General features: G+C 27.9%; 1 protein-coding gene across 2 annotated transcripts in view; it reads left to right on the top strand.

The window, feature by feature from the left end:
• Positions 1 to 15,713, top strand: part of LOC101236943 (O(6)-methylguanine-induced apoptosis 2) — a 39,702-nt gene that overhangs the window by 5,642 nt on the left and 18,347 nt on the right. For both annotated transcript variants that reach the window (XM_065814167.1, XM_065814168.1), the window contains exons 3-7: positions 1,480 to 1,581; positions 2,304 to 2,352; positions 2,503 to 2,560; positions 12,633 to 12,702; positions 12,783 to 12,847. In XM_065814167.1, the coding sequence (XP_065670239.1) occupies positions 1,480 to 1,581; positions 2,304 to 2,352; positions 2,503 to 2,560; positions 12,633 to 12,702; positions 12,783 to 12,847 (344 nt within the window). The remainder of the gene's footprint in view (positions 1 to 1,479; positions 1,582 to 2,303; positions 2,353 to 2,502; positions 2,561 to 12,632; positions 12,703 to 12,782; positions 12,848 to 15,713) is intronic.

The raw sequence follows: 15,713 nt of genomic DNA, 5'->3' as shown, positions 1-15,713 counted from the left end.
AAAGTAAAAACTTTTTAACAACAAGCATATCTGAGATGAGAGTGAAAATAGTATGGTATATGTTAAGCAAAGTTTCATTATCAACATAATGACAAGTTTTTATATAGCATTCCATTTGATCTGCTTATTTTCAATACTAAATTTTGAAAATGCTTTGTAAAAGATAAGTTAGAGTCTATTTTGATTTTAATATATTTAATAGTTAGCAAGATTTATTATCTGTCCACTTAATTTTATTTTATTTAATTGCTTATTTTTGTTTAAATAGGTTTGAATATTAAGTGACAAATATTAAATAAAATTATTATTATTTTCAATTTTTTTAAAGGTAAGGGGTCTACCATCAATTATGTCAACAAAGTAATAGGGAGGGGGGAAGTCAGAACATTTTTGACAATTGCTGACCAATGTCAAAATGGGTGAGGGGAGGGGGGCACAAGAAAAGTTGACAAAAATGTTACTTTTTTAAACAAATTTAGTTACTTAAAAAAGGAAAAAAAGTTATTTCTCCATCTTGATTTTATTTTGGGGGCAGAATCAAATGTTGACATAGGGGAGTTTTGTAGGGGAGGTTTCTGAAAGTTTGACAAGTTGCTAACAAGGAGGAGGGGCAGAGGTAAAAATTGCCAAAAATTTATTGACATTTTTGGACAAAATTAATTGACAGACCCTAAGGGATAATTAGTTAGAGCGGAGATATTTAATAATGTTAGCTAGATCATGATTCATAATTTTATTAAGTTTTTTAAACAATTAATTAAATAGAAGCAAGTTGGTGTCATCTGCAAAGTGATAAGCACTAGAAAATTTTGTTGAAACATTAAAATCATTGATAAATATAAGAGAAAGGAATGAACCTAATACTAATTCTTGTGGAACATCATTAAAAGATTTGGCTAGTTCTGACCTGATACCATTTGCTGAAACAAATTGTGTTATAATACAATGATAAGAAGAAAACCAGAGGAGAGGAATACCTCTAATAGCCTAGTGTAGTAGTTTGTCTAGGAGGATTGTGTGCTCAGCTGTATCAAATGATTTTAAAAATAAAGCTTAAAAAGTTAGTCAACAAGCACTTCATACTTATTACTGCATCCACTTCTCAATATCTGCTGCCAGTTCTAACCAACTAAAAACTTTTGACTTATTATCATGAATGAAATCTATTAATCTAATAAATCTTCTGCTCCTTTTGATTCACAGTCTCCTGTGTTGACTCTTATTGTAAATTGTGGTTTAAATTTTTTTGATTTCATTGATTCTTACTGTAAACCTGCATTTCGATAGTAATCAATCATCCGTATTTCAAAATAATCTTTATGACACGTCATAAAATAATGATCTGAATTTTTTTAATAGTTTAATATTTCTCTTAATGTTTTTTAGAAAAATTTTACATTATATTATTTTACATTATATTATAGTATGTTTTTAATGTCATTAAGAATAGAATAATATTTTTGTTGTTATTCTATTTAGAGTGATGGACCAAGTCCTTTAAGTTATGATTTGAAGAATACTTTGGCAAACCAGAATAATTGTTCATTTTCAAAAAGAGGTTTTGGAGGTTTTGCGTCAAAAGTTTGATTATATTTTTATGTTTTTTTTTTAATTTCTTTGATGATGTTCTCTTTGATTTGCTTTGATTATGTTTGACTTTTTAATTTTTATTTTAATTTAGGTGTATGATAAAAAAAATTTTAACATCAGTGTCAAATTTAATTTTTTTCTTACATTTTGTTAAAAACGGGAATAAGTCAAAGACCAATAACAATTCAATTACCTCGAATAAATTGTATTAGTAAATTTTCGGCAAGGGAACTGAGTATTTGCACATAATGAAAGATAATTTTTAAAACTAGTATATTAAAATAGTTTAAAATATGACATATATTTTAAAAACTATCTTTTTGCAGATAAATATTTTTTTAAGTTAGTCTTAAAAAAGGATGTTTGCATAAGATATTTATTTTGAAAATCCTTAATTTTTACATTAGTATAACAACATAATTGGATTTTTAAACTTCACTTTCAAATATTTCTTGAATATCTTAGAATTTAAGTAGATAAGTTTTTTTGATTATATCATTCAAAAAAATTTCAGAACCTTTTTGAGTATCCATTGATGTTGTTTCTGTAAAAAATATTCAACTATTTTTTAGCTGTAGAACATAAAATGATATAATTTGTATTTAGTTTAAACTTGTTGTTTTGTTAGTAAGCATTTTCCTTAACTACTTAGTTTTAATAAGTTGTATTAGTCACTTGTATTCATGTTTTGAAATTTTAAATATGATTTTAAGGTAAAACGATTTACTGTTCCTAGGAATAACCTGCTTTCTGTTGGTCCTGGTAAACTTAATTTTGCATTAAATTTTTTATCGTGTATATTAAGTTACTTAAATGCAGTTAAATGTATTTTAGGGGATGCTTACCACTTTAATTTTACTTTCTCCATCCTTTAAAAATTGCATTAATTATTGACAGGTAATTAATTTTTAGGTCATTATAATTTGGGTCAAAAAGTTAGTTTTAGTTACAGCTATTCTCCATGTACCAGGTTTATTGAATTTTTTTGTTGCATTAAATAATAATAACGTAACATGTTTATTATTCTAAAGTTGTTATACATAATTTTAAAATAGTTATAAATTTTAAAATCTATAATATTTTAAAAGAATAATAATTTTTTATAAAAATTTATCACCCATAATCTACCTAAAATTTTTATAAGATATATCATCATTTATCTTTATTTTTTTATCAGAAATGCAAATTGTGAGTATATACTGTTTTACAATTTTATTTAGGGGTTAACAATGAAAAGTTTTGGAAAAACTTCAGGATGCATTTAGATAGAGTGAGTTTAGAATTACCACAAAAACAAAATAAAAAAATAAAAAGTAACCACTTGCAATAGTAGGTTCATTCAAAATTTTAAGGAACATTCAAGTGCACATAAAGGCAAATTAATAAAGAAATTCATTACAGAATATTTCTGAAAATGCGAGCAAATTTTTGTATATATAATAATATGTTTTCCAAGTAACACAACTTAAAATTGATGATGAAGCAAATATATTTAGTATTATTTTTCATCAAAAAGGGACATGTCATATAATACCTGTCAATCTTAAGGGTAATTCTACATGAAATCACCCAGTCCATTGAAATCAAAATAGCTGTCTATTTTAGTCTTCCTTTTTGTTTCATGTTCGACACATGATTCCTATTTACTAACCATTAGCGAGACTAGATTTTTTCAAACCGAGACGAGAAGTTACTAATTCTTGTGAGACCGAGAATGAGACAAGACGAGAAATTAAACAATTTTTGAAAACAAATTTATTAAAATCCAAGTAAAAAAAAAAAATGTAAACATGGTTTTGACAAATAGACACAAATGACATTTTTCAAATGTAAACAACTTTTTCAAATATTAATTCAGAATTTTTTTGCCAAACTTTTCCAACAAGACAATGTTTTCTCTAATTAAGATGATTTGTTCTACTTTTTCTGGGTGTAAGTTGTGTCTGGATGATCGGACGACATTTTCACCTGAGCTAAAAACTCTCTCTGATTTAGTTGAACTTGCGCTTCAGTTTTGAATTAGGGGACAAATCTGCTGAAAGGACTCTGGCAACAGGTTGGCACTCAACATTATCCTTAACCTGTGATACTAACCCTTCTTTTGTTGTTTGAAATTTTTTGAAGAGCTTCAAGTGAAGTCCCTTTAAAGCAGGATTTAAGTAGTTTGCTGCAGCACTCAATAAGTTTCCAGTGTGACAAAGAGGAAATCTTTTCTCAATGCAGCTTTTCAAGTTTTTTGCATACAAGACACCGTAGCCATTTTTTCCATCCGTCTCAATAAGTTGATCAATTTTGTCATGGATTAAAGAAAGAGAATCAGCGACAGTGTTAATTGTTGGAATAGACTCAGTCGACCACGTTTCTGTAGCTTCTTTAAGTGGTGCCAAAATTTCTACTGCTCCATCGATTGATTTCCACTGTGATGCACTGATGGTCTTTGAAGAAAAAATATCTTCATTTGCACATAAGCTGATAATTGCACTCTTTAGATGTAGGACAGAAGCCATGCAATCCAGTTCACTATTCTATCTTGTGTAAACAGATTGGCGTAACTGTCTAAAATTGATTCCTTCAGCGTCTGATTCTGATTCAAGCAACTCAGCTGCAACTGTTGACTGGTGAGTTAAAGAAGCCAAATCTTTGCATGTTTGCAACGCATCATCCATTCCAGCAGTCATTCCAAATGAGTCTCGAACTACACATTGCAAAATATGATTGTTGCACAAGTATTGGTCAAGGCGCTTTGACAATTTGACTGCAAGTTTCATGTCTCTTGCCTGGTCGTTCACGCAGTACATTGGCAAATCAGCAGGCAAATTTAGTTCTTCTAAGAAAGAATTCAGCTTTCCTTCAATTAAGATACCTGTGTGTCTGCCTGGGAACTGTTGGACATGGGGTGTCCAGTGATGTAGTTTCCAATTTTCGTCAAAAGCATGAAAAGTCCAAGAGATGTAGCTGTCCTGAGCTCTAGAAGTCCAAAGGTCAGAAGTAAACGAGCACTTTTTAGATTTGACGTAATCTCCATTATTATGCTCTTTATTCCAGCTTGAACTTCTCTTGACCGAATTGAACGCTTTCTTGAATATGCTGTTCTATGATGAAGGCTCAGTTTAGGGTTTGCAATGTCAAACAATTTCTTGAAACCTCTTCCTTCGACTGCTGAAAAGGATGCCAGATCAGTACAAAAGTAATCCAGCATTGCAGAGTCAAACTGTTTTTGAATGGAATTGTCTTTGTCATATTTGGACTTTGTTTCAAGCATTTCGACCATGGTTCGTTGTTTCTTCTTAGGAGGAGAAAGAAGAGAGTCGTCAGTTTTTTCAGAATACTCAACGTAATCTTGGCTGTGTTTTTTTTCGAGGTGACGATAAAGTCCGCTTGTGTTTCCATCTTTTGTTTTCAAAGACTTTTTGCACGCCTTGCATTCAGCACCGTCACTTGTTTTTTGAAAATATCTCCAGATTTTGTTTTTTCTTGGTGACATTTTTGATAGTTGAAATGAGGCAAGAATATTTCTTTTCAATGTGAACAATATATGTCAAGTTGAATTCCACTGGTAAACTAATGAAATTAAGTCGAAAGTGCACCATTTTATACAAAAAGTTTTTGTATTTAAAATCTAATTAAAAATATTTAAAATCTAATTAAAATTTTTTAATTAGATTTTTAAAAAAAATCTAATTAAAAAATCTAATTAAAAATCTTATTAAAAATTTAATTTGTTTTTGTCAAAAACAAATTAAATTTTTAATTAGATTTATTAAAATTACGGAGTCAAAATATTAATTATTTAAAAAAACAAATTATTAAGCATTTTGTAAATTATAATAATTTTTAATTTGGAAAATAATATAATATTTAAGTCTCATTCTACTTCTCGAGATAATTTTCTATTTCTCGTTTTTCACGAGAAGTCCCATTTCTCACGAGAAACGAGAACGAGATGAGATCTCGCTCAGGGTTACTATTTACAAAAAACAGTGCATTTGAAGTAAAGTTTCAACTAAAAATGTTGAGCAGTTGACGAGATATGGCAATTTTAATATTGACTTGGTTTCTTAAACCAGGTCATTATTAAAATCTCAATTTTCACAACGTTAAAAAAAAAATGTTTTTCTTGATAAAATAAGGAGTGACAATGACAAAAACATAAAAATAAACATTTAAAATGAAATATGAAGGGAAACGTACTTAAAAATTAATACAGCAATCTGTTTATATGACATAACTCCTAATTTCTCAAAACACTTTTGTTTAAATTTTTTTTGTTGCTTATAATGTTTTTAGTTACTTTAAACCTTACATGACACCAAAAAGTCTAACTGGAAAAACAACTTTTTCAAAAAATTACTACAAAATATTTGCTAATACAATAAAAATAAATTAACTTTTTAAAAATTTACTTAAAAATATACAAGATTTTTTAAGGTATTGAAGGTGTAAGTTATTTTGACTGTATTTTTAATAGTTTGCAATATTTTTGTCATTTTACTTGGACTTCTTCTGTTTCCACTTTTTTAAAATTTCTACCAGAACTAGAGCAAGCTTGTGGAACAGATAGTTTTTTCAATATGTTTATGTTGGGAATAACACAGTAAAATTTTAGCTTTTTTGGTATGGTTGTTTTTGAACTTTCCTGTGCTGTATATTTTTTTGCAGTCCCTCCAATCCCATGGTATGAACCATAATAATATGTTTATTGCTCATATAAGTAAAAGAACTGATTAGTTGTGTTACGTGTGTGACTCATACAAAACTATAAATTTTAATTTTAAACTTTGATCAAAATTTTCTGCTAATTGGCTCTGATTAGTAAAATGATTTTTTTTTATGTTGCAGACAACATGTTGATGTTTATAAAAAAAAATTATTTTTTAAAATTTCACTAGCTTCATAAAAATAAATGATAAACTTTAGTGTGACATGTGTGACAAATTTTTTCACATGTGTGACACTGTACAAACTTTTAATAATTTAATAAATTTGAGACAATTTTTTTTTTAATTTTATTTTTTTAACACAACTGAAATAAAGACTAAACTGAGTAGCATTTTTGTATTAAAGTTTTTTTAAAGTTTCAACTTTTTAAGCTTTATTTTATCAGGGTACATAGTTTCATTGTTCTGCACAAGGCACCAATCATTTAAAGCCATTTCTGGAAAATTGGGAAAATATTTTAGAAGTTTGCATGTCATTAATATAGTTTATTTGAAAATCAGATGACTTTGAGTCACATGATTAGAAAAATGACAAGCATCTACTGAAAGTATTGACATGATGAATTTTTCATATTCCCGGTGTTTTTTTGACTTCTGACCAATTTTTTTTGTTGCCTATTTTACTAATGATTTTTATCATTGCTAATATAGAGATTATTAGCAGTTGTCATTAATGGTTTAAGAACATTTAAAAAATCCATAAAAGTTCCTACACACACTTTCTCATTCTTGCTTATATATTTCATTTGAACAAGAGACTTGGCTATTCCTCCAACATCATCTACAGCCCCTTTTTCCATGGGAAGTTGCAAAAAAATTTTACTAAAATGTTTTATTTTATTGTAAAGATAATTGATTGAGTAATTTTAACATGGGCTTATTTTAAAATTCTGATGATGGGTCATTGGTAAAAAGTTTCAGTATTATTATTACAGTTTTCAGTCATTAGTATCTTATATAATTACCCAATAAAGCAGTAAACACTATTTTTACCCTTATCTCTAATGTCTGAACAGATAAGATATGTTTTTCAACAAATGAACAATGTTCCTACTCACAGTGTGTTCACAGTGCACTTTGTATTTCATTTGGATATTCGCAAATATATGCCACTTCTCTTTTTCTGCAATGCCTTTGTCTTTTTCAAATTCAGCTGCTTGAACTCTTTTTATACAAACGTGTTCATGAAGTTGAGATAAGATAGGTAGTAATTCCTCTATTACTTCTCCTATGCACCCATTTTTGGATTGTAATTGAAGACACCCAATATGAACTATTATAGCAACTGCCTATTTCTTGAAGTAATAAGCAAAAGTTCTCATGCAGTTTGCACTGGTCTGTGAGTTTTTCTTCTAAAAATTGTATATTTTTTAGCCTTAGCTTACAAATTGTAGGCAAAAGCATTATCTCTCCATAGGTTGATTGAAAAATAGAGTAAGTCTCTCTCAAAAACATTGTCAAAAAATATTTTATCAGCTTTTTTTTCTTTCCATTCTGTCGATTCATTTAGTTGACCTTTAATTTTTTGTCTACTAATTTGTTTGCATGTTTTTTCTTTATATAATTCCTTTTCTGGTTCATTTTTACAACTTTTATTTTTCACAGATTCTCAATCCTTTTCATTTTTATTGAAAAGTATTCTTTGTCAGCTTTTCATTTTCTTCTAAAGTTTTTCAATTTCTCTGCTTAAGACATTTTATTTTTATTATATATTAACCTAAACTTGTAACAGGAAACTATTAAAATTTACAAAAACCTTAAAATCAATAATTTAGAGAATTATTTAATTCATCTTTTCAAGCAAATTCAAGCTGAAATAACTTTCAAAATACCACAATGTGGTTGTTTTCTTATTGAATTTATTAAAGAAATAGAAATTTATTAAGTTAATTTTAAAAAAAGTAATTTATATCAATATTATAATCATGTTAAAGGCATTTTTATTAAAAAAAAAATTTTATACTTAGTATTTATGATTTAGTTCCAATCTATATAAATTATTTATTTTCTGATTTTTTAAATTTAATGATCTTATCTGTGTAGTGTCACACATATATCATTAACTATAAAATTACGATACATGTGTGACTGAACTTTTTTTAATTTTTTTTTAGGTATTTTACTACAATATTATGAAAAAATTTTTTCATTTTGTTTCTTTAATACTTTTTGCTTATGAAATTATTTTCAAAAAAAGCATTCTAGTTTGCTCACACATAAAGCTTTTCATTGTTTTTTGTTACGTGAGTGACATCACAAAAAGGATATTTACTGAATTGTAATATATATGCATAAATATTTTTTCAAAGCTAGATTTTTTTTAAAATTATATTAAAATAGTTATGGAAATGCTTTTATGTAATTATAACATAGTTAAATATTTATTTATTATGATAAATGGAAAATAATATATAAAATAAAAAAATTTCAAATTTTATTAACTGAAGAAATTAATATCAATATTTTTCCATAGACTATTTAAAAACTTATAAATGTATTTTAAAATGTAAATTTAGTTAGTTTATTGTAAAAATATTCAAAAAGATCAAAAAAGTGTTTGAAAAATTAAATTTCTGTTTTCACTTTGGCCCATAAGTATTTCTTGAAAAAATAAATCTCTCTTACTTAATTTTTATCTTAAAAAAATTTTAATGCAGAAATAGTTTAAAACTTTTTAGGTTCATTCTTTAATATGATATTTTGGATCAGTAGATATTGTTAACTTTTATTTATATAAATCAATTTATTAATTTGTTATAATTCCAATAAAATTTGAACAATTAATTGGTTCTATAACGGAACTTTTTATAAACTATGCAATTTCCAAAATTTAATAAAGAAATACACATTGGTGTAACATTTGGTCAGTTTTTATATGGAAAAAAAACAACAGAATATATTTTTCAGAAGTTAAAATCAAGAATTTTCATATCTAATTATGTAAGACTTTCCTAATTATAAAATAATTTTTTTTTTTTTTTCCTAAAAACTCTATAAACCAAATTTAGTACCTAACTGTTGATCTAAAAGTGGCTAAGGATGGCAATTTTTTGCTGACCTTGTTTCTATGGTTTTATGGGGAAACCTTTGTGTTAAAAATTTTGTGTCGACCAAAAAGTTTAAAGTCTCCAATAAATTGCCAAACTTATTTTTTCTAATTCCAAGGCCTGAATATAATATGCCACAACTTCAACAGAATGATAGCAAATGAAAATTAAAAATTTAATTTAGTTTTTTATAAGTTCATCATAAATGATTAAACAGAAAAGTTTTATCTAAATTTATGCCATAAAGAATCGTCCATAAATTATGCAACGCAAATATATTTTAAACGCAGAAGTAACAGATATTAAGCTCTTTTACGCTGCGATTCTCATTAAACTTTATGAACAATCCCTAATAAGTATTTAACAAATTACTTGTGGTAGTTGCATGCATAAAAAGAAATTCTGATCGAACAAGCATTCAAAAATCAGATAGTGGTTATTTATATTACCATAAAAAATCTTATTTTATTTGTACATAAAACAGACTAAAAACTTTAGTTGCTTAAATTTAGATCTTCAAATATTATACATAATCGATATTATTCTTGATCGCTATAGTATCAATAAATACTTTGTTTTTAGTTTTGCAATACTATTATTTTTAATGTTATTATTATTACTACTTTTAATATTTTGTGTCACTATATTGCAATGAATTGGTCTAATTACTTTAGTTATGATGATAATGAATTTTAGTATTATTCTTATTAAAAATATAGTTTTTATATCATACTTATTTTTAATTTTTGTTACATACTTGTTTTTAGTGAAAAGGATCAACTTTAAAATCTGTTTATGGATGATATTTTAAAGCATTTGCAAACAAACCAAAGCAAAAACAAAGTCTCAAGAAGAAACAGCTAAATCTGTTCTGAGAATAAAAAAAATATTTTCGGAAAGAAGCATTTTCCAAAAATATTTTGCTCTTTGTTTTTTTTTTTTGTTCCTGAGCTAAAAAAATTGAACTCCAAAATAAAGTTGATGTTTTTTCTTAATGGACAAAACTAATGAACAATAATACATCAAAAACATCACTTTTGATGGCCTGATTGATGTGACCCCATCAGTTGAAGTGAAGAAAATGAAAATGGGTTGCAAGAAAACTATTTGTCAAAAGTTTAAATACAACAAGTATTAAAACTTTTAGGAGTAGACAAATAGGAGTAGATCAGTTAAGAAATAAAATCTTTATTTTACAAAAAGATATTGCATACCTTACTGAAAAAAAAACTGCAGTTTGTTGTCACAAGAGAAATACAAATTCTAGGGAAACTTTTGATATAAAAATAACAGATTTTTTACTTTGTCAAATAGCCACTAAATGCCAACCAGCAATCAGACTAAAAGGAAAAAAAAGTTATAAAAGCTTTAGATCCGGATATTAGAAAAAATGTAGAATTAAAAATGCAGTATCATAAGGCTGACTGCTAACATGTAATCAAGACAGTTTGATTAAAACAATTGTAGATATTGTCATCATATTGTTTGCTTATAATAATAGGAGAAAAACTGAAATTGTTAGAATTGTAAAAACATGAAATGACTTGGTTGAAGACTTTACCTCCATGATGATAAAACCACTGTGCCAAATAGATTGACCTCTGCAAGCAAACAAGCATCAAAGATAATGCATATGAAGTGCAAGTTAACTTTAGCTGATCATGATTTTGTAATTGCTTCTCAACACAAACTTACACCTTGCACCATAGAAATCAAAAAAAATTTCATACAAAAATAATAAGTCACAAACTTATTTGTGACTTATTATTTTTGTATGAAATCTTTTTTATTATTTTTTTTGTATGAAATCTACAAATCGCCCAACATGCATAGCAATCATTTGTGAAAAATATGATGCATCAACAGTATGTAGTCACTTAAAGGACATGACCATAATTAACAATTTTTCTGCTCTTGAAAGCTTAATTACTAATGAGTTACTAAAGCTGATTTTAACCAGTTATGACTGTTGATGATGGGTCAGATAAAAATCTGAGATTTTAAAAAACAATTCATTGTACCAAGATTTATTCCAAAGAGCATGACCTAGATGAAATGTTTGTGGCCACCAATGTTGCCAGTAGAAGTGCCTTTAACAGGGTATAGAAAAGAATGGCTTGCTAAACCACAACCTAGAAAAAATTATATTTTACTCAATCATTTTAGGAACAATTTTATTTTAAAAGTAGATGCAACAAACAAATCCTTGAGAAGGCAAGTTGGAAATTTTTCACAAATTAATTCCAGCACAGTTATCTATAGATTTGAAATCAATGTTAAGTACAAAGAACTAAACATTGAAAAATATTTCCAGTTAAATTAGTTTGATAACAGAGTTAGAGAAAGGTAGTATTTGCTTCAAATTGTAAAATATCATGATCAAAACGAATGTGGTCATTGTCCTAGCTCATTGTTTCATGTTATTCCAAACGGTTTTCTACATTCACCCACTAATTCTTTCCTAGGAGAAGATGACCTTGAATGCATTGATAAAAAAAAAACTTTACAGCACTCAGTAAAACCTTTTTCTCACAATAGTTACAAAAAAGTTTCAAAATGGATTTCTAATGTTTCAGAAAGGATTGCCATACTCATGTTCAAGCATACAAAGTTTTTTACCAAATAGAATTTGTACCAAATGTAGTCTTTATTTTGCCACTATCAAATCAAGAAAAACAATGCAAAACAGTTTGTTTATATGTTGGATTATTAAATAAGATTTCAAAAGTAAAACCTCATTGTCTAGTTGGTCAACCACTATCTGATCTCATGTGTATCTTTTTGAATTAAACTTTTTAAATTGATCTCAAAAATAAATTTTGAGGTCAATTTAAAAAAAACAAAAAACTGATCTTCAAAAATTATTAAAATGCGTGGAACTCGAATACTTGGAATTTTCAAAATGCCACAAATTGTCGCATAGAGAAGGGGGATCTCTAAAAACAACAAAAAATGTGTCACATAATAGTTGAACAGCCCCTTACCTCTAGAGATGCTTTTATAATTCTTAAGCAAAAAATGAAAAAAATAATCAGTTTTGTTTTGACCCATTATCTACCTATTATTCTTTATGCTAGTACACTATTATTTTTTCATGATAGATCATTTTTTAGGTCTTGGTTAACTATAATGAAATAATGAAATGCTGAAAATAATAATATAAAATAATGAAATGAATTAACTAGGAAAGTTTAGGTTTCATTTTATTTTCACATTTAAAAATGCTATTGACACCATGATGCAGCAGTAATGAAGATAGCGTTGATTTAACTTTTAGAAATTTTCACCCTCCAACCATGGTGCAGAGGAGCTGTAAGCTAATCACACCTGCGCCAAATCATTATAATGTAATTTTTTTAGTTACATTTTTTTACAATACTACTTTTTTCATTTTTGTGCAATATTGATCAATTGATTTTGTTCAAAGGTATGCAAAGAAATATCACACAGATTGGCTAAAAAAAATCCAACAAAAATTGCGTTTATGTCTCAGTGAGTTTTTTGTTTGTTTGTTTTTAAACAGCTATTAAACAACTGATATATGTTATAGTTATTTATAAAAAATTAGCAATCGGTTTTAGACCCATTTGTTTACTTAAACAGTTCTTCTCATTTGAGCTGTTAATTATTTTGTTCATATTTATAAATAAAAAAATTCATATTTTTAAAAATAATCTCTTCACCTTATCTTATTTTTTTTAAGGCAAGATCATAATATTAATCTAGATATTTGATTAAAAACATTGAATTTTAATTAAAATGAAAGTACTTTGGTATACAAATCACTTTTTAATTGATTTTACCTTTGACTGGTAAACTTTTGTCCATGCACACCTCCATACCTCAGAAGCTTTTTATATCTTTTTTCTCTCCTGACTGGGTTATATTTTCAATATCATTAGTTTTTAATTACAACCATTTCAAGCATCGATTGCATTTTAAACCAATACACAAAACACAATCTAAGATGCCATAGGATGGAATACTTGTTCCAGGTAAGTAGTTTCTCTTTGTGTTATAGATCAGATTTTTTTTGGTGCATGGTTTTTAATTTATGGTGGTTTCTGAGGTATGACTGCATTGACTAAAAGTTCATTTGCCACATTTACTTGATTCTAAATTTATTATTTTTACCTAAATTTTTCCATTTTTTATTTATTTTTTTTCATTTTGCTTGCTTCAGAATAAAATTTTTTATTCTTTTTACATTATATTTATAACATAATAGTGATTTAGTAAATAATATCTTTTGTTGTATTTGATAGTTATTGTATTTTGTTACTTTAATAAGGTGCACTAATATTATTTTTATTAAGGTGTACTAATATTAATATTATTTATTTTTTTTAATTCATACTTTTTAATTTGACTAATTCTTTTTTTTTTTAATTCACACCCCTCCTCCTCCCTCCCCTAAGGCTGAAAAGAACAATTAAGAAGGCAACTTTTTTTAAATTGTGGTTACAACCCTCTCTTAACTTTATAACTCCAAAACATGAGCCTTGAAGAACAAGGCCGCTGCGATGGAGAAATAAGTTCAGCGGAGTACTACCAGGGATGTGCTGGAGATCGAACCCAGAACATTTTGTTTATGAAGCAAGTGCTCTACCACTACACTTTTACTGCATAGGCAATTCACTCCCAACAAAGTTGCAAGCAACCACTATTATTGGGAGTTACTAGAAAATAAAGAATAAAGTTAAAGAGCAAGAAAACGGCTGACAGAAGACATGAAAAGTTGTAGGTTGTTTGAGTCAGGGAAACATAAAGATAGGAGATAGTTTCAAAAATTTTAAATGCAAGAAAAAAAACTAGATAAACAAAAGTTTTTAGTGTATGCAGAGACAGATACATTAAAAGGGTGTGACTTTGCAGAATGACAAGTCAAGCGAGAATGAGTTTTGGCTGATTAAACAAGAAATAATAACTTTTTTGAGCAGCGACTATGGTAGTAATATTAGAAAAGAGAAAAAAATGCAACCTTACAACAATGGGAGAGTGGCTCAAGCTTGGCAGATAGAGCTAATTACATTTGCAATGTGTTTTTTAGCTTTGTCTAGAAGAGAAAGAGTATCGCTAGAAGAACTAGCCCAAATAAGACAACAATATTCCATACAGGGACCAATAAGAGATTTGCAGAGGTTGAGAATGGAATCAGGAGTAAAGTAATGGCAAGCACGATAGAGAGAAGCAACCTTAAAAGATGCTAACTTTGTAATTCATTGTATATATGGTTTCCATGAGAAGTCAGTAGTAAAAGATAATCCAAAAAGATGCAAAGTAGAGGATTCAGTGAGACCATCTCCATTCATTAATATATAAATGTCAACATAATTTCAATAGTTGTTAGCAGTAAATAACTGAGTTTTGTTGGAGCTCTAATTTACAAGCTACTGCAAGCCCTAATCTGTTACAGAAGTGAGATCAGATTTAAGATCAGTTCCCTGTTCTAACCAATTGAAAAGAGAAGACTTTTTGTCAAGACAGGAGCATAAAGTTGATTTGACAGCAAATAGAACCACTTTGATGTAAGATTGTCAGAAAGATCATTATTGTAAATCAGAAATAAAACAGGACCAAAGATAGAACTTTGAGGCTCCTCAGAAGTTACTGGAAATAAAGAAGAGTAATGGCTTTCGAGGATGACTTTAGCAAAGTATTTAGAAAGAATGGATTTGATAATCTCAAAGACTTACCCAGATACATCATTAAAGGCTAGTTTTTGAAGAAGACTTAGCTATGCCATCTAATGCACAATAGAGTTTATAGTTACAGCAGTTAGTAAGTCAGCCGTAGAGCGAGAAGATCAAAAACTGTATTGAATTATCTGACAGCAAGTTATTTGACTCAAGATGGGATGCGAGAAACTTGTTGATCAAAAATCTTGCTAATAACAGATAGAAGACTGATTGGATGATAATAACAGATAGAAGATTGATTGGACGATAATAACAGATAGAAGACTGATTGGACAATAATAACAGATAGAAGACTGATTGGACAATATTTGGAGAGTCAGAATGCTCTTCAGAGTTTTTAAATATTGGAACCACAGATGCCATTTTTAAGCAGGCAGGAAAACAAGATTCAGTCAATTACTTATTAAATAGTTTAGAGAGAATTGAAGGGAGTTCTGGAGAACACCTTTTTAAGACGATGACAGGAATGTTGCTTGGACCACAAACTATAGAATAGTTTAATTTAGATATGACTTTAGCAACAAAAGCTGGAGTTTTTTGAATGTCTAACAATGGGTTAATCTGTTTAACTGGAATGGAAGTATAGCCATAGGATTCAAGAGTCGAATTAGAAGAAAAGTTCTTTGCAAATAATTTCACCTTATATTTGGGAGAGCTAA

Source organism: Hydra vulgaris, chromosome 12 (genome assembly GCF_038396675.1).
Source record: "Hydra vulgaris chromosome 12, alternate assembly HydraT2T_AEP".
Lineage (NCBI taxonomy): Eukaryota > Metazoa > Cnidaria > Hydrozoa > Anthoathecata > Hydridae > Hydra > Hydra vulgaris.
Note: the sequence above shows the minus strand (reverse complement) of the source record. Positions and strands in the feature narration are given on the sequence as shown.